The following is a 22,801-nucleotide window of genomic DNA, read 5'->3' on the forward strand; positions in this document are numbered from 1 at the left end:
CGAAATCGTTCTTCCTGTATATATTTTTCTTTTCGTCTGTAATTTCTTGCGAGAGACTCATCCGGTTGTATTATATCTTCTTCGTTCATTCTCCTTTTTTCCAAGTTCGACTGGTTTACACACAGTCCAATTACGAGAGATTCCCAATTTTTCGAGTAAAATGAAACAACGTTCTGGTCGAACGGTCGAAGCGGTGCTCGATTAAAATTAAACGAGGCCGACCGATCGATCCTTGGTTTTTCGTGTAGATACAACTCGGCCTATGTGTCGATGAATCGCGTTCTATTTACGGTCAGTTTGGAGGCAACGAGGACGAGGGTCCGGCGCAAAGGGCTAAAAAAAATAGGAGATGACGATGATGATGACGACGACGACGACGACGACGACGACGGCGACAACGAGCAACTACACATTCGTCCGTGGACGAACGGAGGGGTTTGGTGTATCCATCTGGAAACACTTGGACGGCCACGCTCTACCCTGCTTGCGTCATTACGCTCGCGCACCTTTTCTTTCGCACTTCCGTCTAATTGCTTTGCTTACGTGCCAAGAGAAGGGGGACACGGTGTCACGTGCCGCGGCTGCACGACAAGCAGTTCTATTACTTAAAACCGGATCTCTGGAAAATTTTTCTCGCTCCCTTTCGAGGCGAACGCGTAATCCTACAGACGTACCTTTAATTTCGTTCCGTGCAATTCCGTTTCTTCTTCGTTCTTCGTCCGTAAACGGTCGTCGACCACGATGACCAACGTAAGAGGCGAGAATTTTGTTCAGTTCGTTCCTATCGACGAGCAAAACTTTATACTTTTAGACTTGACACGATCGGTTCGATGCGTGGAAATTTCAAAGTCAGAATACGAAGTGGCAAGAGTGTCACAACGAGGTTCTCGTAACGATTAATCGTACGATTGATCGCGGATGACCGTGTCTGCGTAGCACGCAACAGCCGATGTGTCATCGGGTCAAAGGACAACGAGAGACTGGCCGATGCACCAGTGCTGGCCGCCGTCAACGATACGCCGTCCTTTGGCAATAAAACGTGACGCACTGTCGAAACAGAAGAAGAATCGCGTTATGCCAGCGTGCCTCGGCTCTGTAACTATGCCGGGAGTAACCGTGACGGGTGCGGCCTTCCGGGTGAAACCGGATGTTCGTTGAAGTCTATTACGCGTCACTGTTCAACATTGTGCAATGTCATCGTTCGAAGAGTTTGTTGAAATTTAGCTGGAACTCGAAGAATGGAAGACACTCGAGATTCATCGAACCGTAGTTAATGCAAAATATTACTCTTGTCTAATTTTCAAGCATCGATTTCACGCTAGGCTTGTACCAGTCGTTGCGAGCAAGCATCTTCCTCTGTTTTCATCTAACCCGACCGAATTCGCTTTCCTTCTTTTTCTTTTAGGTACATCGTAGATTTTCGTTCGCTCGGCGTGTTATCCAATCTACAGCTGGCCAATCTGTTTATTATACGAAGCCAGCACCGTCTCGCGTCTTAGCGATTCAATCAGGAAGCGTAGAAGCTGGTTTTTGCCCTGGAAATTCGTTAAACCCGTCGGAGGGTGCTCTCTCGTTACAGGTATACAGAAACTTTTGCCTACAGTAATTTCCTGATTTTCGTTGGGCGCAAGGTGTACTAATCTATCGATGTAACTTAATATACGTGATAATCCAGTTGAACGCCGGTTGTAACTATTTTTTCTCGATTGTAGGGAAACGGGTGGAATTGGTCGAACGAACGAGAAAGATATCGTGATAGAGCCGGGCACACCAGTAGCCGTGCACCACCGTTATATACACTGTCACAAACTTACTCGACAATAGATCGAACTGACGCGAATGGTCAGCAGGAAGCGCTTCCCATTTCGTTTGTGAATAGCTACGCGCTCACACGTTTCGAGTTCTTGTGTTATACGTCGAATGAACGTAGCGAACCGGATCGCCCTAGAACCACGCTTCTCCGGGACCTATGTTGCGGAACAAAAAAAAAAAAAAAAAAAAAAAGAGAAAAAAGAAAAAAAAGACGGTCGTTCGATTTGATCATCCGCCATTGGTGCGGACGCCTTTCGTAATCGTAAGTGTCGCGTACCAATATAGCCGTAGAGTACCGCTGTCCCAGACAGCAACGAATCGAATCGACGACGAACGAGATGAAAGTGGAAATTGATCGATTTATCCCAATTTGCGGTTAAAAGTTGCAATCGCGGGAAAATCGTAGCCGCGATGTCGCGCCGCCGTAGATTTGCATAACGTCTGCTCGTACGTGCGGCGCGCGAACTGAATCTCGATCTTTCCGGGAATAGTCAGGGTTGAAAGGTACCCGTTGAAAAGTAGCGATTCGAAGTGCCGCCACGGTCGAGAGGACGGAGTTTTTAAATGCAAACTTGATAGCATGAATAAAAGATTTTGGCGAGGCATCCAAGTGCGCGAATGCCAATGCGATCTGACAGTAACCTAACCGTATTACGAACGGTAATTGCCGATGTAGAACGACGCTGATTGTCGTGTACGATTGTGTACGGGTAGCTAGAGCCAATCACCCTGAATAACGTGGGTTTGCTTCTGTCGCCTCGCAATTACTTCCTGTCTTATTTTTTTCTTCCTCTCCTTTTTCTACTTCTTAGCTTTTTTCAGTTGCGGTCTGCTCGAAGAGCAACACAATGCACACAGAGTTCGATCACCTTGCGGTGATCCTTTGCCGTGAGTCTGTATGACAGGAAAGCCGAAGATTTAAATTGAAGTAATTAAAATCCAGGCATAAGAGAGGGAGTGAGAAAGTTGGGTATTGTCAGTAGGGAGCGTGCGCCTTGTTAAATTTCTCGGTCGAGCGCAAGTCTCTATTCCAAGTGGAGCGAAACGGATGGCCAATGGCCAATGATGGCGCGGTGTCCTTCTTCCGCTTCCGCGGTTTCCTCCTCGTTTCCCTTCGTCGACTTTTTCGGTACCCTTTCTGCTTCTTTTTTAAGGTCTCCTTCGCTCGCTTTCTTGTCGTCGTCGTCGTCGTTTTTTCCTTCTCACCCCCTCTTCTTCTCCCGTCGATACTATCTCATGGGAAATCCGTTGAAAAGGAAGCATAAAGAATCACGCAACTAACGTATGAAAAGCAACGTGATACCGGTAATTTCTAAAAAAAAAATCTGGCCGGAGAGCCGTTCGAATTTTTAAGGCTCGATCGACGAGGCGTTGAGAAACTAGAGACTTCGTTTCGTTGCGATTCGTCAAAGGAAAAAGCAACGACGAGGGGATAAATCGCGAAAGAGGCGACGCATAGAACTTCGTAGCTTCTTTGCCGGTTTCGATTTTAAGTAGCTTCGGCGTTAAGCTGATGATTCTATGCCGTGTCCCTGCTGTCGTTGGCAGACGGCAACAGGACGCTCGGTTTCTGCGATACATTTCCAATATTCCTCGACGCCTCGTTTGTATTATGTCGCTCGCGGAACTATTGACATCGACAACGAGGACGATTCGTTTGTAGTCAAAGGAATCGGTTGGATTGACATCGGATCGTGTTATTTGCTATTTATTATCGTCGCGCTGAAAGCATCGTTCGTTTTCATTTTGCCAGCGCAAAGTAGGCGAACAGAACACCCGTTAATCGTCAGTTTCTCGAATGGAAATCGCTTTCGAATCCTATTTTCATCCCTCGACATATTTTTTACCTCTCCATCGTTCTTGTTTTTCAAAATTCTATTTGCTGTGGCAATATTTTATATTAAATACGCGAGAGTTTATTTGCAACCGTACGAGATGATGAAAATAACCAGCCGCCCCCACCCCCTGCACCTCGCCTCCAATATTATAACTCTTCGGATATTTCATTTTCCAGTACGATTGAAATCGCTGCTCACTGCCCGATATTCGTGCAAATAATGATATCGAACGGTGCGCTGCGAAATTTCTCGCTGGACGCTACTGATCGCTCCGTAGCTTCGCAGGTTAACCCTTCGTTTCGTACGCAAAAAGGAGATAGATAGAGGTGGGGGATAGGCTTTTGACATCGTGTCATCGACTGATCGTATCGGTTACACACAGACATTTCGTTCGTTTATAAGCGTAACGGAGGCGAGAAATTCTAAAATGCGGGCCAGTTTCGGATACTCATTTTGTATACGCTCGACATTTACTGCCACACAATCATATGCAATTAAAATATTCATGCGTCGGTTCGATTTAAACCACCGGCGCACACAGCGACAGATGGAAGGCTATGAAAATTTCACGGAAATTGAAATAATTCGTTTCGATGCATCGGTATAAAAGGGAAAATCCCGTACAAATACTTGTATGCATAGATCGGAAAATGCGGTATATTCGTGTGACACAGTGAAAACTAAGAGTAGCAGCGATATAAAGAACGAGGCACACACGCGTGCACACACATACGCGCGCGCGTGTTACGTCGAGACATCGTCACCGTTGATCGCCACTCTCAGACTCTTAATTTGATTAATGTCCAGTTCGAGATGCGCGAACTTCTCGTCGTCTTCGATCAGTCTTAAAGAGCTAATATCCATTGATGCGATTTCCTCCAAAGCTTGCGGCTGTGGTACCTATAACGGTAAGTAAGAGGATTCAGGTACATTCGTTAGAAATGTTATGGTATATCCTCGCGCAAACAGTGGCTTTCATTATCCGCTGTCTTTAGCACAGCGTGGTGGGTTACGGTACAAGAGTTAATTGGAGAACGAACACCTGACGACGATTCCGTTGATCTATGGAAATTTTATCGTACGATTAATAACGCGGATGCTGTTACCTCCGGATGTTGTTGTAGCCATTCCACGAAACCTCGTACGCTTCTCAAATCCAATATATCTTTCCAAACGACTTCCATCGTTTCGATATCCTTGGGCACGTTCTCGCATTGCAGCCATTTCTTTCGCACCTGATTATTAGGCGGCACGAATCGAAGCTTCCAAGGCATAGCGGTGCCAAAAGCTTTTACTTTCGCCGGTGTTTCTTCCGCTTTCACGTCTTTCATTACATGCTTCTTCGTCATCGTGAGCTTTCTCGCACCGGGTGTGTTTCTCGTTAAAGCTACCTCTGCAGGTACCACCGGCATTTCCTGGATCGACATCTGTTTGAAAGAAAAAAGAGAACAGATGAAAACAAGGAATAAAGTGTTCAGACGCAATTAAACGAGACAGCTGAGCAAACTTCTCGCGAGATTCAAATGGAAGAGGATGCTTGCTTCCGAAACGTGCTGTTCAAAGTAATTAGAGACTCGTTGCCGATATTTAACAGGAATTAAATATTCTCCGACTGTACGATCGTTCGTCGCTGTGAATAATCGTTTGCAGTAGGCGAGTAAATATTAGAAAGATTAAAAGCTGTCTCAAGAGCATACGTATAAAGGGCATGAACGATATTTCTCTTTAACCTGCATCGCTCTGCAAGCTTCGGCGCTGAAATCGATTTCAAACATATCCCTGAGAACCTCCTCGTCGATGACGTTATCCGTCCCGCCTAAAGTTTCCACCCATTGGCAAAAATCCTGGCATATCTTTCTCATCGAATTTTCGGCTCTCATTTCCAGCGTAGCGTCCGGATCGTAGCCCTCGAGATCGCGTTCCGTCAAAGGACGCCACGTAACCACCTGACGCGTAAAGAGATTATTTGTCTTTTTTTCTTCCCTTTCGACCGACATTTTCTATTTCTTTTTCTTTCTCTTTTCTTTTTTCTTTTTTCTTTTTCCTCTTTCTCCCTGGCCGTTAGAAGATTACTCTATCGCTATCAGTTCGATATCGCACCTTACGTCTTGGTTTCATCAGAAATAGAGCGTAAGGATTGTATCTACGACGACCCACTTTCTCCTTGTCAGCGAGCGATTCGGTGTCTCTCGGTGTCGGTGGATGCACCTTGATAATTATAAAAAAAAAAGGCTATCTTTAAAAGGACGAACCAAAGTGGAGCAACTTGTTAAACTAAAAATAGTGAGCGCGCGATACGAGGACGTTTGCTTTCTACTTTAAAAGAACAGACGAATATCAAACGTACTTCTAAACTGTCATGCGTGGACAACGTGTCTTCGGTAATTTGCGTTTCACCGATATCGAACGGATCTTTGAACACAGCTTCCTTTTTCTTTGGAAGCTGTTCCGGCATTCCCAGCAAAGGTGCGACCAGATTGTAAGTCTTTCGAGGTAGGATACGTCTGAGGAGACGGGAATTACACACGGGTGGCTGATCGACGGAAAAAGATAAGTTAGAGGGGAATTTATCAGGATACAAATAACGTTTAGAATCGACTAATAACCTTGTCAAATTCGTGATCATCTTATTACGTTCTTTCGTGTTCGAATCAGCGTTTTCGTTATCGTTCTTTAATCGTTCCGAAAATTCTTTGCACAATATTTCCAGCATATCTATCGACGAAACGTTCTCATCGAGATTTTTCAAAATTTCTACGATCTCGTGCGGTTGCGTAAGCGGCAATTTCGACCGGGTTCTCGCGAAATCCGTAGCGGATAATGTTTTCAAAAGGCCGTCGTCACGAGTAGCGTCCAATTCTCGTAATGCGGCCTTCGACGCGTCCCGATATATTTCCGAGCTATTGGACGCGGTATCCATTGATACAGAAAAACCAGCGAAACTGGTTTCCTTTCTGAGAACGTGTCGTTGCTTTGCCGTACTTGCTTCGCCATTTCCAAGCATCAGTTTGTCCAGCACGGATTTTGCTTTCGTTAAAGGAGGAGGAGGTGGCTTCTCGTCGTCGTCTGTTTCGTCCTTGCCAAGGACTTCTCCAGGCACGGCTCTTGATTTTCCCGAAATGTCGCCGTAAACATCGATAGAAACGCTTTTCTTCAATGGCGTCGACTCGAGCAAGGCAATTCGATCTTGCAGAGTCGTCGGTTTTCTGCTTCTTAAAGCTCGCAGGGGCTCTAAGCTCGGCCTGAAATTCGTGGGGGCATGACAGGGTACTAAGTATTTCGGCTTAGGTAGATCGTCGCTGACCGAAACTACAATCGAATCGTCCTCCTCGGAGCTTATGCTGCGAGACGAAGAGGGAACCTTCGTTCGTTCCAGAGACGTAACACGCGTAAGATCTGTCGTAGCTTCGTTTAAATTCGTCAAAGTCGTGTCATCGTCTCGTCGATCCTCTTTGGTTTTCTTCGCGATCACATTAGACGAAGGCTCCGACTCTGACATACTTTTTCCCTCCGCTTCGTCCGTTAGTCCTTTGCCTGCTTGGTCTTCTTCGAGAGAGCAAATGGCATCCGCAACCTCGACCACGTTTTCAAAGTCATAGGATTCTACGAATGCAACGTCGCATTCGAATCTAACGTCCGCCTTATCAACTTCGTCGGTCAAAACTCTTTCCACTTGGTCCTCGAAGTTTGGTATGTTCAGAGAACTCGAGTCGCTATCTTCTAACGAATCCGTGGGTGATACCACTTTAGTGTCTTCTGCGATGATTCTTCGCAAAGCGGTTCTAGGTAGAGATACTTTTCGCTGCAGCGGAGTTTCCAACGATTTATACATACACGGTAAACATTTGTCGCGATTCCTCCTTGGGAAGCTGGATAATTTTGGAATTGACGAAAGAATACGATTCGATGGATTTTCCCGGTCCTCCGGGTATACGAATTCTGGACTTGGCCCCGATGTGTAACGCGATCCCGTAGAAATGGTCCTTGAAATTGTCTCGTCGGATTTCAAAGATGGACATTGGACGTCAGTGCGCGTGAATTCTGAATCCTCGAGCGACCTTTCTTCAGAAATCGTCTGCAAATCGTGGACATTTGAAGATTCTTCGCTTTGCTTATCTTTCTCGATGCGTTTAATCCTTGGGAGCTCTCGCTTTCCATCGTCACTCGCGGAAGAACCGTCTCCTAATTTCAAAACTTGTTCTTCTTGCAGATTGTCGAAAGGTTTGAATTTGAAATCCAGATCTTTGTTCTTCGTTAAACGCTTCAACGCCTTGTAGGCAAAACGAGCGGAATACTTAAAGTAATCTTCACCCGTTAATGTGTCTTCGTTTTCTTCTTTGATTTGATTCGTCGTAGATCGAAAATCTGACACGAGTTTCCTATCTTTTGCTTTGACAATTCTGTGACGTGTTCGATCCTTCGTCTCGCCGTCCTCTTCGTCCAATGATCTTAAATGTTTCTGTATTTTTTTCAGTTTCAATCGGAGATCAGACGTCGTAGGGTATGCACCGAGAATTGGCAGAGTCGGGAAATTTTCTCCTTGTACATTCCGTTCATTTTGGACATTGAAAGAAGTCCGAATATGATCCACTTTACCTGAACGAATTTTCCGGAAACTAGGTTGAGGATGGTGGCTATCTAATTTTGGAATTCGTACAACTTTAGACGATGTGGTAAGGCAAGCCGTTGTATCCAAACTTTTTGGAGCAGCTCGAAACGATCCCTTTAGTATCGATTTTGGATACGATTTCGCGGCGTCGCAATTCCAATACCTATTCGACTTAAAGTTTGACCTTATGGGATGCAATTTGTGCAAAGAATTATCGGATGCATCGCAATCGTCTGAACAAGAGTTAGAAAAAAAATTCCGATTAGATATTTTATCCTGAATATCCGAATTAAGATCGATAAGTTGTGAATCGTTTTTGGAAAAGGTACGATAGGATAATTGAAGGGAAGGGTTTCTTACTATGATCAGTCTCTTCTCTTCGTCGTCGCAGAATTTCTCCCAGTATTCCTTCGATTTTGCAATCGGATATTCCCATCTACCAATAAATGAAATTTTTCTCAAATCTATTCACACTAACGTAGAAGTAGTTCCGTAAGTGTAACGTACCTTTTTCCAGTGATCTTCTTACTTCTGCAATCGTTCTGCTTCTTAGGTTCCCGTCTGCACGAGCCACTCATGTTGCGACAATCTCGAATATATTTAAACGTGTACACGTTCACTATCTATTTACAAGGAATATTTTTAAACCTAACCGTTAACCTTACGTCTACGAAGTTTCTTCAAATATTTGATTTCAACTATCGATCAAACAAATTTTGACCAAATTCAGGACATACATACACATGTCGAGAATGTGACGATGTCTTAGATTGGTTACATTGTATACTAATTGTATAGAGAATACCGTATGAAGATATATCATGGAGTTTCTAACCGATCGACAGTCGTAGAATATTGTTAGACGTAGTAACAGCAGTTTTCTTCTTGTAATTCGTTACCTCTTAACATGGCGTTTTCTGATTGTTACAGGGTCAGCACCGTCAGAAATTCCATATGGATCATGCATATATTTGTACTTATTATACTACGTGCATATGGTTTGAGATTCTATCTATTTCAGTCACTGATTGTATCATACAATAACCTGGTAAAAGACTTTTAATTCAAATCGGTACTATACTCGATCGATAATATCGCACGTGACATGAAAATGATAAGGACGTCAGGCGATACAAACACGCGAGACACGAAAAAGTATTGCAGGTTACATCTATTCTATGTCGCGACTGTCATTCTATCAGTGATTCTAGTACTCTACTGGATCGATAACATCGCATGTGACACGAAAATGGTAAGAAGTTCAGGAAAATAACAAAACGTCGTACTCGAAAAAGCGTCGTACCTCATCTATTATATTACAAAAAAAATAACTATGTAGATCAAATTTTTCATAATTCTATCCTTTTATGTATTAGCCCATAGTAATGCAGAAATAACTTTTTTTGAAAATAAATGTAACTCTTCTTAGAAACCCTGTCTTATTACAAACTAAAACTTACCAGTTACAGAAATCTAGGAACTTTTTAATATTTGATAGTTGTAGCAGAATGGTTGTAACCATAAAGAAATGCTCATTACAAACTAATATGTAGTAATAATTACCTTGATTTTTATTATTTATGTTACAAAATGTCAGAATTCGATGATTTAAAAGATGCTATTGCATGCTTGAATAAAAGTGTTTCCAATTTTCCAATTGGAGCGATATCGATAGAAGATTTCAAACCAATTGAAGAAAAAATTACAGACACACGAGAATTATTGAAGTGTCTAAATGCCAAGTTATTGATACTTAAAGCACAGCATGATTTCTGTATGCCATAAAATTATTACATACCAACCAGACATTAATGGTGTAAACATTATGTTCTACCATAATTTTAGATACAGCAGCTGAGGAACCAGTGGAAGATCTAAGAGACACGGTAACAAACTTGCATGAAGCGACAGCAAGTTCTCTTATAACTAATACAGCGATTAAACTATGTCTTCATTCCCATAGCATTCAAGCTATTTTGGAAGGCAAAGAAGGTAACAGTGATATGCAAAGGTATAAAGAATCAAATAATCTAAACTTGAAAATTTAGAATGGAAGAAAATATTTAACTGTTCTAATATGTTTTTAGAAAAATTTATGCATATATGCGTAAGCTTTTTAGTTTGAACGACAATATTTTAATAATACAAAAGGAAATAGACAATGCAATAAAGGAGCAGTTAGAATTAAAAATTCAATGTCGCAATGCATTGTTTGAGCACAAGAAATTTTTGAAGGAACAGGAAGAAATATGCAACAAAAAATTAAAAGAAATAAACCCTCAGTTAGCAATGTAAGTACATATGCGCTTAATAATACATTAGTGAGATTTTTAACTCAGATTTTACTAAATGTTTTCAGAAATAAGGAAAAAACAAATAGAACTATAAGAAATATTAATATAATGAAAAAATTAATTGTAAATTTTATTGCTGCCTCTAATCATATGTTATATAATGATCCATTTTTTGTACAAATGCTAGAAGAACATAGAGAGCTAGTTAATATTGAAACAGTACTAAAAATGTCTCAAGGTAATTTTGAGAACAAAGAAGACAAAAGCAGCTAAATATTTAAAAGAATAATATTTATGTAACATTTTATATTATTTATTACTTTTGTACTTTAGCTTGTACTATTTTTTTAATGCAACAATATTTCAATTAAGAACAAGATTTCAAATAAAACATACTACAGTACTTTTTAAATAAAACACTTTTGCTATTATTACGTACAAACTTTTTTGTTAATGTAATGTAGATACTAAGATCATTGTAAAGGATAAAGAAACTTTAAAGCACATCATGTATCATTTTCTTTTGTTTTATAGAAGAAATGTATATGAAATGAAAATTCTTAAAACAAAATAAAAAAACTTAAAAATTAGATCTTTTGTATTCTCTCTATTTACCGCATACTAACATAACTTGAAGCTTTGGAAACAAGTTCTTTTTCTACAATATGCGTTGAAAAAGAGAATAAAAGAAGCTCCAAACATATAGTCAAGTAGTCAATTTGCATAGTCAAAATAAAAACATACAAGAAATTCAGTAAGAACTTTTGTTTGACTAAGTGCGCAGGCACAACGCTTATTTACAGGAAAAAATTTTCGCGCAATTTCAATGTCTTTTTCAAATTCTATTAAAGCGATTTTTATCAGACGGTTTTATGTATATATATGTATATATATAATATACATAATATATATAATATATATATATATATATTAGTCGATAAATAACAATTCGTAAGCCGGTGATTACGAATTAAAAGATAGGATTTGAATCACAGCTTACAAGTACGATAGAAATGTATTATGTAGGGGAGAGAGGTGCACACTTGTTGACAAAACTAATGAGGACATGATCCATTTTGTAAATTACATTATATCATCTATATTACGTGAATTTAATGCGTGAAATTTTTATGGTCCGGTGTGTCTTTCAGTCTCGTGTTTTTTCACCATTAGGATGCAAACCGCTCTCCACCCCTCGTATTCCAACGCTTGCTGACGTAAACACAGAATCCATCGGAATAGTACTCAAACAATTTAATTTCTATGTACATTAATCTTCTTTTTTTTTTTATCTTTAATAGATTATTAGTTTCGTAAGTGGAAAGAAAACGAATCCACTAATAGAATAACAAAAGCACGTTAAAAGTGAACAATGTCGTTCCATTAATATAATAGAATATTCTCGCTCAAAAACTTCAGACGTCATTGTCTTTGTGTTTGTAGACATATACGAAATGGACAAAATATCTTCGAAAAGCATCTTCGATACTTTTAAATTGTCTCTATAAATTAGCAAATGGAATAATTCATTAGCGATTTCCATACTCTTCTTCGTTCGATTTCGTCACAAAGAACACATTCACTTCTCACTGGCATCATTTATGATTACGCGGTAATAAAATTAGTCGATCACTGCCGTTGCGAGACAGTGGTAATTACTGTAGTAACAATACAGCTTAGTAATCGCCATTATTGTTACTGTAGTAACAATACAGCTTAGTAATCGCCATTATTGATATTGTTTATGCATATATGTATATGTATATATAATCTGAAGCTGATACATGTCCGGATATCCGACATTTCACATATTTTAACTTTTCGTGTTTCCGTGTGCGTACTTCGATATCCATTCCAATAATTCCTATTTACAAAAATTAATCGTCGCCCGATTTTTATTTTTTCTTTCCATAGCATAACGTCTCCTCACTATATCGATAAACTTCTCAAAATTTCTATAACGTCATCAATCACACTCATTACATGGGCATACTATCATAATGCACATGAGCTGCCAATTCCATATAAATGGCAAATAATCATCGAACACAAGCTGCAGAATGCTTTAACAACGAATACATGCTACACAAACTTTTATAATAATAATTAAAACGCACACTAACCGTACATTATCTAGATCATGTTCGCAGAACGAAATGTATCGCGTGAAAAATTCACTACAAAAACGCAACACATTGATTAACATATTAACTATAATTGAATGCGTTTTTTTTCTTTTTAAATAAATGTTACTAACATTCCAAGGTAAATATTTTAAAGACAGGTCAAAATTTAATAATAACTTTACAAACTTTAGCTTTTGCTTTACAATGAAAACGAATTGGAAATACATGTAATGGAACAATTAAAGAAGATACCAGTTACATGCACAGAATGCACACGAAAAATAGTCAGGGTTAAAGAAATAATTAAGGAACAAGTTTTATATAATCGATACGAGAAAAGAAAATATCGAGTAAATTTTTCAATATATGATTAAAAATAATAAATTTCGCTTTATAATAATTACGAAACAAACGATTGAAAAAAGAAACGCAACGGAAATCACGTATCCTTTACGGATTGATTTGCGATCAGCTCGAGTCTTGCTGGAACATGACCGCCTGTCGTTCTCGTAATTGAAAAACGAACGGTAAGTCGTGAGTTGTAGCAACTCATTAAAAGCGAGGAAATGAAAGACACATACATACATTGATCTCGGTCCGATCTATTCGCACCATTTTACAAATATACAAATAATCGTTTTCAAACTCAATCATTGTTCTATCATTAGTAATGAACGATCGAATTCGTCATTGGGACGAGCATAACAACCTTTTCTATACGAAGTACAAGAATGAATAAGAAAACAAAAATATCGTTAAGAAAAGGGGACATATATCCCGGATAAGATAAAGAAACATTTTCTTAATCGCTCACAACCATACTTAACCAGCAGTCAGTCGTGTTGTATCTAAAAATCTGGTGACACATGAAAAATCGACTAAAAAAAAAGACTACAAGCTAAATTGCAACATAGTTGCAGCATAATCACGCCAACGATATGTGGCTGGATAGCGATATAAATACGGAGACTCTCTCGTTTCCACAAGATTCACTCGCGCATTTTTCTTTCTTTCTTTCTTTCTTTCACACGTTCTCACTTTCATTCTCTTGCGCGTGCTCCCTTCCTCTCTCCTCTCACGGAGATAACTCCGTTCCTTAATTTTGGAATTCATTACTAATATATACCCTAATCGCGAAATTTGGTGTGTGTGCATATGTTTGTATGTGTATGTTTGTGTCGTATATGTTCCATCGAGAGATCATGCTTACAAACGATACTAGTAACGAAAAAGTAAGAAAACGTAAGAGGCATTAGCTTCTTAAGCATTCAAGTAACACGAAGATTCGTTCTCTTTCCACATGAAAGCATACACACTGGAGGACAACGGGATCTCCTTCCTCTTTTCTTTGTCCTTCCATCACTCTGGTACTCTGAATTTGTTCTCTTTCACTCCGCCAATCGATACCTCCTCTCTATGTTTTCTCTAGGTCTTACATTACCGCGCTCATTCTCTCCTTTCGTCGTAGCATTTGCATTCGCACTCTTTCGCTGTATACAAATCTAACGTCCGATTGTTCGATATTTACTTGCGCCGACAAGCTTATAAAAGGAACAATACTCTCGGTACATACCCAGTGGGAAGATACAGATAATAACGAGAGAGGAAATCCACAAAGTTAATAGGTTTAGTTCTTATCTCCATTTAAGCGTATTACTTCAAGACATCCGACGGCCAATAACAGCGTAATACATACAGGTGTGAAGAAGCTAGCGACATAACGTTTCTTTGTTAGTTTCTCTTTTTTTTTCTTTTTTTTTTTGTTTTTTCGTTTTTACATAAATCGCGATACACTCTGTCCTTTCCTTTAGTTTGCGATCTCTCTCTCTAGTGCGCCGCGCTCTCGCTTTCGTTCTAAGTACATCGAACGTTTCGTCGTCGGATGTGCTTGGCCAATAATTAATGGATACAACGTGTACGGGCACTCACGGTACGCTAACACGGTACATCGGTATGGCTCGGCAGTGGTACGCAATCGTTGGCCAGACTAGTAGAAGTTCGGACCTTCGGACACGGTAAAGTTAGTACTCGCCGTCTTCACGCGCAGACAAGTGACAGTCTGTCGATTACATCGCCTCTTAAAATATTCCTGCAAGAAGAAAAACATCTATGCTAGTCAGCCGATTAAACAACTGTCGCTGTTGTTCAACAATTCTCTCTAGTTGATCAATCGATTGCGTTTTGTTACAAATTCATTTGGCGAAGTACTGCCCGAATAGACAAGATTTTACTGTGGAAGAAAATTATGGAAAAGACACGTCACAAAGACATCTAATCTGTCCTTTCTTTACTTTCTTTGTCAGTCAACAATTATCTAACGGGATGTAATGACATTACAGCAATAGTTTCATTTTTCACTATCATTATTGCCTTTATCAGTTAAATGGTGTATTTGCTTCTGCCTCTATTAATATACTTATAACGATACATGTGTTTACTTTCAAATAGCAATCTTTTGTACATCTATGAAGTAATACTAAGTTATTGGGAATATTTATAGATAATAATATTTTTAGAAAATCTATCGCTTCTTATATAATTTCTTTATATAACTCCACTTTTCCATACAAACAATTAGTAAAAAATAAAAGGACATATTTTTCCGCGACTACGGTACATACTTTTCGAGAATTTTCTAACTTCTCAAAAAGGATTTTGTTTATCTTAATATCTACGTCCCGTATGTCGCAACATGTATCGTCAGGGAATCCTCCAGGAAAATTTAATATCAAGATATATAGAAAACTTGAGACCAAGAAATAATTCAATTTTTTATTATTAATCAGCCTGCAAATAAACGAACAATACAAGTTTCTCAATTCGTAACATGTCTGCTCGAGTAAAACGTATAAATTCGTTTGAAACGTATAACTTCCTTCAACAACGTATTTAAAGATGTTGCAAATTTGTAACAAAACATCCGGTACTATCAACACATCAAATGTTCTTACTTGCTCGTTTAATCGGCAGGCCTGACAAGATCCTTTTCCCCTTCGTCATCGCGCGCATATTTTCACGTTAAGTATATCTCTTCACTGCTTGGGTGCATTTTCAGAACATCCACGGGGATTTGCATATATCACATCGTAACGCTCTTCTTCTCGTAACTTCGTGGCACAAACATATTAAATAAGCTCTCGAGAAAGTTTTCCACAAAGTAAGTGCACAGTACTGTATAACTATGTCACGTACAGTTTTATATTCCTTTCTCTCTCTCTCTCTCTCTCCCTCACTCTCTCTCTCTTTATTTTCTTTTGGTTTTAAATCCAGTTGTGTTCGCGTCGATCTAACAGACAACGATTCGTTCCAAGGAAATTTTGTTTTATTTTCTTTTGTAGAGTTAAACAGAGACGGTAAAAGTTTGTATTTTTATTGCTTTAAAATCAAACCTATATTGATGTATATTCAATTACAAGCATACTTTGGTTCTCTTTTTTTTTTTTTTGTTACATTTCTAATAATTATCTTTGTTTAAACACGTGTGTTTCAAGAATAAAAAAATTACTCCGAAATGAACGAGTCCTTTTATAGACGCTAAGATACGATTCAAGAAAGTTTCCCGAATCTTCGTGTTTTGGGTAGAACACGGATCAACTGTGTCGAATACATGTGTATAATTTGTTGATCTACGTCCTATTCAATTTTCACGGTAGATAATAGAATCTACAGAGGAAAATTTGTAATTTCTCTTTTCTTTGTGTTTCGATATGTTATGTAAAATGTAATTTGAATGATTTCTGCGACGTATAGCTTTTACGTGATAAATTCACGGAAGGCATGAAACCGAAATCGAAATGCTTAGAATTACGATCACTTTTATATCGCTCCAATTCCAGGATATATATTGATAATTTGGACAGTCGTTTTTGTTATACGAAGCTCGGTAAATGATATGCGATTAACTAAAACAATCGATATAAAGCATATGCAGCTTTGTAGCAAAATAGTTCTCGATATATTTTATGTACAGTCAGTGTAATGCTTTTACGTATAATCGTGTACTTATATAGAATAACGACAGGCAGTGTAGGCGTGAAATAAAATTAGTTAAAAATTGTTAACTAAAATACGGTGAGTGCAATTTAGCACGTATCCGTTGCTACCTACAGATAGCGTTAATACTGTTATACCTTGTGTACCGTACAAGATGAACTTAAAAGGATATAATCTTCCATCAAACAAGAAACTATTTGTCAAACTCTCAGCGACAGCGAAAAGACAAAACATTTGGAAGATTCGAATGTGAAACGATGAAATCGAAAAATACGCGCGGAAATGATACGTGAATTTCAATTCTACTCGATCGTCTGCTTCTAGTGATCGTTGAAAGGAAAATAAGAAGAAGGTAACTGAAACGATCACGAACTTGAAAAACGTTGTCCTATTGAACGTGCTTGTGACTGATCGGAGTTAAGCATACGCGAACGCGTTTATCCTTTCAGTTTCATGCCTTTCCAGTCGATCAGACTTCACAAGTAATTTGTTTATAAAGTTCAATACAAGCAGGAGTACGCTACGCTCGTTATCCGGGACTTTGAGTAAAATGAGATCTCAGCTTCAATTTTTTTTTTTTTTTTTTTTTTTTTTTACGATTTAATACACGTATCGTAACACATTTTTGCAATGACGGCGTGTTGAAAAGTGCGCCACCGCGGTACAAGATGAAAGAGTCGTAGGCACAAAACGCGTTCTTTCACCATCGGCACGTCAATTCCTTACTGTTATACACGTATAGTAACGTAGGTGGAGCGATTTACCAGTACTAAACGGTTGGGATCGAACGGTTAAAATTATCCTCAGTCAGCAGTGACAAGTTTACAGTGTATTCGGTAACATCGACATTGATAAACGATGTTTGATTCGTTTTAAACGATGATCGTAGATGAAGTGACAATAATAATCAGCTAAACGATAATAATAATAATAAAATAATAAAATAATATAATAATAATATAATATTAATAATAATCGTAATAATAATTGTAAGAACGAAAAGAAGAAGAGCAAAGTTAATCGTGGTAATAATAACGATAATAATAGCAATAATAATAGCAGTAATAATGATGGCTGTGTGGTGGTTTTAATTTGATAACGACGGCGGCATGACATCGTGACAATGGTGTGCAGCACCGAATCTTGCGAAGCGGGTCGACTTCCGGCACGTAGCAAGGTAACGGCCTCCCCCATTCCGGATCAACTGCAGCTTTTTCTTGTCCACGGGTTTCTTCGCGCACTGCCGCAACACGTTTCCCAAAAAAACTTCATCTGCACTTCTGTTACACGCGCACTGTATTGTCCCCCCCAAGACTGACGATAACAGACAGTCACTTTTGTCTTCCACTTTTCTTCTTCTTCCGCTTGAAGAAACAACAGCATCTGCAAATAAACCAAACACTAATAGGACTTAGAGTCGTCTTCTTTTGACCGCCTTACGCTATGACACCAACATGCAGCACGACAAGGCATTCTAAAGCGGCGACAAACCGAGTTCTTTTCTCAAATCAATTTTCTAGAGACTAAAGTATTAATTGCAAACGAACAATCGACACACGGGCCACTCGTCAAATAAAAAAACATAGAGGGACAAAGAGGCAAACGATGGATTTAGGATTACGGTTACGGTTGGTCATAGAGTTTGATTAGAATCGAAATCGTCGCGTGTAAAGTCGATATTCTCTTCTTGACTTTAAAGTACGTCCGTTACATCGTATATTATGAAACAAAATAAAGATCATCGAGGTAGAAAAGAAATGAATATTGCAAACAACGTATAACAGAATCAGGTAGATAAGGAAAATCATCGAATATTATATTTTGCCTTTATGTTGTACAAAAGAAAATTCTTTAATGGCCACTTATATCGTGATATTGAAGCAAGTTCAGGAATTGGTCTAGGATCGGCAGTGGACGTAGGAGGGTATAAACTTCGACGTATCATCTTTCCACATCCACGACAATGCATTTTTGTCGTCGAACATTTCTTTCTGAAATAGGACAGAGAGGACATTTAACACGTATCATGCAAAAGATACTAGTAATACCAAGATTAAAACTGTACAAAGAGACAAGGATGTGATTTTTCTATTAATTATCTATCGTGTTAGTGTACTCTGTTCAACGTTGGCTTATATTTTTCTTTCTAATACAATTTTACGTTTCTAATACGTCACATATTCATGCACTAGTTATAGAAGCGTTATTGCCTCAATCGTAATTTATCTTTCGCTTATCAAGGGGAGTTAGCAATCTACTAGTCATACAAAAGGAAAGAAAATATATAAAGCAATCGCAATACTAACTTGGTTTCGTCGACCATGTCCACTTCTTGAGGTGCTGTGATTGGCGTATTAGAATGTCCTGCAGTAGGATCATCGTTGGCTAGTTCTCCATTCGTCGAGGACACCACCTAAATACATAACAACGTTATCATCCGAAAGAAAGGTTCTACATACGTAGACTACTAAAGGATAATCAATTAGTTGAAACAAAAATCTATATCCTCGATATCGATATCTCAAATATGAAATCTTACGATTCCTACCATGAGTTTGAAATATAAAATGCACAGAAAAATACTCTACCAAACTAATAGGAAATACGTGACAAAGATACCTTTATAAACATATACACGTGTATAGATAAACTTCTACGTCGAAGGTTCAAGCCCATAATTTACATCGATCAACAAATATTTGTAAGGCGTCGTTAATTAAACTCTAAAAATATGGTATAGCTGATCAACTTGGTTAACAAATTACTTGTTTTTACTCGCGTCAATTATGTTCTCTCGAACTTCGGGAAAACATGGGAATAAAGAACAAGAGAAAGAGAAGACACGATTATGGAAATGAAGCGAAGACTGGATTAGTGAAGTAGTAACTGAATTAGAAGTGAATCGATCAACGAAACAAACGTTCGCATGCGGCAACAAACCAATTTGCATAAACTTCTAACTGACCATAATCCGGCGTTGCTTTGTCTAGAAATAGAGCGAACGGTTTACTTCGTGGACGCGTCTGCACGTCACCTTCTCGGGCTAAGAAAATGGGGGAACAAAGGCGACAGATGGATAACACGGGCAGGAGGTGCGCTGTCTCTTCCTATTCAAACGTAAACTTACGCTCGAGAGTTCATCGCACGAGATGAATGACATTACAGACACAAGGCGTGATGTTACTTTCTTTTCTTTACTGCTACAAAATCAACACACTTTTGTTTCGTTAAAAATATTGTGCAAAAAGACAATGTTATGTTCGAATAACGTTACTAAAATTATTTATCGATGAAATAGAAATTATAGATCAAACGGATGAAAAACGTACAACAGAAGGGAAGAAAAATAAAGAAAAGGAAAGTAGCTTTTGGATAAGTAAGTGAAATAGATGGGCACAATGGATCGTACAAGGGATTGGCAGGGTTCACTCACCTGTACAGAACCGTGCCTATCAGCGGGTGTCAATGTACCACCAGCTCCTGATTGCTTCGCAGTATCTGTCCTCGAGGTTCCCACCCATTTACCGCCCCCGCCTCCCACCCCTGGCTCTGTCACGTCCTAAAGGAATAAGCACTAAAGACCACTTTTCAACGGCAATAAAAAAAAAAAAAAATTTATAAACTTTATGCCACTCGAAGCTGTACCCTAATGTGAAGATCATCAATGACGTGAGTTTTATCGTTGTCTGTAGCCCGTTTAGCATGGTATAATTTTCACGATCGTTTGATATTTATATCTAAGATACTAATAGAATACTGTGTGAAATTTATTGATAGAATTTTGTGAATGAGATTAAGCGATCTTTAATTTACTCGATACTCGCCAACTAAATACGTGACTAACTACGTTTAAATTTATCGTCGATGATAGAAACAATACTAGGAGGATTGCCAACAGGGATTTCAGATACGGCATGTTCTAAATCGCTTCTTCACACATGTATTTAAATGTGAAATGTAAAAGTTTGCACGTTTAACGAAAAAAATTAATGAAATTCAAATTTCTCTTAGTACCGTTACTTTAAATTAAGCTGTGTCATTGGAAATCGTCATGACTGTTTCAAAGCAGAAGAAAGAAAGAAAAAAAAGAAAACGCCGGTTTATCTGATATGATAACCGGCCATTGTATACGTTCACGTAACTACAACTTTATCCCGAATCATCTACGATAAGATAGAACATGCATGAAGAAGTAAGACCAGCGCATTACAAGATTTTGGTGGCTTACGTAGTTGCCTTGCATTTCGATGTGAACCTCATCCAATCTGAGGACTACATCTTCCTCAAAATCATCGCATTCCTACACACCGATGATTTCCATGTTTCGCAAAGAAACAAAATCGTACATGTAATACTTTTTTTTTTTTTTTTTAGAAAGTCGAACTATCTGTCTGCTTCGAACGTTTTCGGCAAAAGTGCTGAATCAAATTTTCTACTTTCGTATCTTAACGGTCATTATCTTAAGAACGTTTCCTTTTCGACAACTCAATTGCAAATAGCTTTCGTGAAATTTGTTTAAAAATATATGTATATATATATTCGTATTTTTTTATTTACTTATATATATATACCGACGAGATGTATACTCATGCTGTTATTTAAGATAGGTAAGCTTCACACAACCATGCTTGCTTCTTGTTTCAAAAGAAAAAAAAAGAAAAATAGAATATGGAAATGAAAGCGTATACGTACCTTGTACGGGTGCCGATCACGATTCGGAGATACAATAATCTCTTGTCCAGTCTGCAGGGATCCAACAGGTGTAGACTGAAAACGAAACACAAATATTACATTCAGTGGAGTGTATTGTTTATCAGATAATGTTTACAGATAGATCAATTTCGTATAACATACTTGAAGACAGAAATGAAATAATAATTGACGGGAACATTGGACATTATTATTTTGTACACTGTTCTTCGAACTGGAGAAGATAAAACGGACATCCATATTCAAATAAAAATACGACATTACCATGACTAATATTATCTGCAAACGTGAAGCATTCTAAATTAACTGGTAGAAACATGCTATACTATTCATTCACTGTAAGGATGAAAGGAGTATTACCATAGAGAAGATATTTCCCATACAGATTAGAAATCTAATCTACGTTACAGTACTGGCATTCAATGTTCTACAAAGGAGTAAAAAGTTTTTTAACCTCTATAATTAAAAAATTATAAAATTAAAAATCGATGGTAAAGACAAATCAATTTCAATCGGATTACTTTCCCCTGTACATGTAAATATAATTTCCTCGGTTAACAAATTGAAGAAAAGTGGCAAGGTAAATGACGCATTTAGTATACTATTTAAATATAAATACTATATGTATGTAAATATTGCGAAAGAATCTTAGTACAGGCATAAAATAAATAATTGAACATAGGGGAAGGGATGAAAATATGCATACTTAAGTGGTGAATGCAACTCTTGCGGACGTAAATGCGAATCTCGGTCAGAACGAGATATCGTGTCTCTAAGGAGGAATAACATTTTCATGCTCAACGAAATAAAAGTCGATAAGCTCCCAGTATCGTTCCATGCGCTTTACGAGCGATTCTCTTCGAGCAGGAATACACGATTCTTTGACAAACTATCTGGATACAGCGTCGTCCTTTTTGCATACATTAATAGAAAGTCGGTGTACTTTTCTCAAATAATTTCGATATTCAAGCTGCCGAACACGCATATGTCTGCGTACAGGTAATAGAAACGTGAACTTCGCGTACAGTTTATCACCCACCTTATCAGATTTAGTCTTTCCAACGTGAGAGGGAGGAGCCGTCCTCAGAGCTCTAAGTTGATCGAAGTTGTGTGGCTAGAGATTTATTGAGGGCAGCATGCAAACGTTAAAAATCAGTGAAACATGTTTTTCACCAAAAGTAAACACGTAGGACCGATGTAAAGAAGGAATTCCTCAGGACGACTTACTTACCCAGAAGAGACGATATCTCGAAGTTTCTACGCGATTATCGCTAAAACTACTATGTACAATATAATGAATACGTTCGACTAGCCGCACGAATGAAATAGATATAATCAAGAGGTATCATTGATAAAAATCTTTTAATTTACGTAATCAAATAAATGTGAACATTATTGTACATTGGGTTAATCGTAAAT

General features: G+C 38.5%; 3 protein-coding genes across 10 annotated transcripts in view; 1 reads left to right on the forward strand and 2 right to left on the reverse strand.

Moving 5' to 3' along the window:
• Window positions 1-3,493: 3,493 nt before the first annotated feature.
• On the reverse strand, window positions 3,494-9,478 carry LOC139989051 (uncharacterized). Its single transcript, XM_072006954.1, has 6 exons — window positions 8,767-9,478; window positions 5,998-8,695; window positions 5,751-5,858; window positions 5,381-5,596; window positions 4,757-5,077; window positions 3,494-4,550 (listed from the first exon to the last, which is right to left on the reverse strand). Exons 1-6 carry the CDS (start codon window positions 8,835-8,837, stop codon window positions 4,395-4,397), a joined length of 3,570 nt encoding a protein of 1,189 aa, XP_071863055.1. The 5' UTR covers window positions 8,838-9,478; the 3' UTR covers window positions 3,494-4,394.
• Window positions 9,479-9,574: 96 nt separating this feature from the next.
• Window positions 9,575-11,143, forward strand: LOC139989056 (uncharacterized). The gene is made up of 4 exons (XM_072006967.1): window positions 9,575-10,033; window positions 10,105-10,270; window positions 10,347-10,550; window positions 10,619-11,143. Exons 1-4 carry the CDS (start codon window positions 9,850-9,852, stop codon window positions 10,824-10,826), a joined length of 762 nt encoding a protein of 253 aa, XP_071863068.1. The 5' UTR covers window positions 9,575-9,849; the 3' UTR covers window positions 10,827-11,143.
• Window positions 11,144-15,907: 4,764 nt separating this feature from the next.
• Gish (casein kinase I gish) overlaps window positions 15,908-22,801 on the reverse strand; it is a 59,344-nt gene continuing 52,450 nt past the window's right edge. For 2 of the 8 annotated variants that reach the window (XM_072006959.1, XM_072006962.1), the window contains exons 7-11: window positions 22,422-22,496; window positions 21,365-21,439; window positions 20,106-20,231; window positions 18,979-19,085; window positions 15,908-18,073 (exon numbers count right to left, since the gene is read on the reverse strand). In XM_072006959.1, the coding sequence (XP_071863060.1) occupies window positions 18,004-18,073; window positions 18,979-19,085; window positions 20,106-20,231; window positions 21,365-21,439; window positions 22,422-22,496 (453 nt within the window). In that variant the 3' untranslated portion in view covers window positions 15,908-18,003. Of the gene's footprint in view, window positions 18,074-18,114; window positions 18,664-18,978; window positions 19,086-20,105; window positions 20,232-21,364; window positions 21,440-22,421; window positions 22,497-22,801 lie in introns of those variants that run through there. The other 6 variants (XM_072006966.1, XM_072006963.1, XM_072006960.1 and 3 more) reach the window with 6 other exon arrangements.

The sequence above is a fragment of the Bombus fervidus genome, chromosome 7, assembly GCF_041682495.2.
Source record: "Bombus fervidus isolate BK054 chromosome 7, iyBomFerv1, whole genome shotgun sequence".
Classification (NCBI taxonomy): domain Eukaryota; kingdom Metazoa; phylum Arthropoda; class Insecta; order Hymenoptera; family Apidae; genus Bombus; species Bombus fervidus.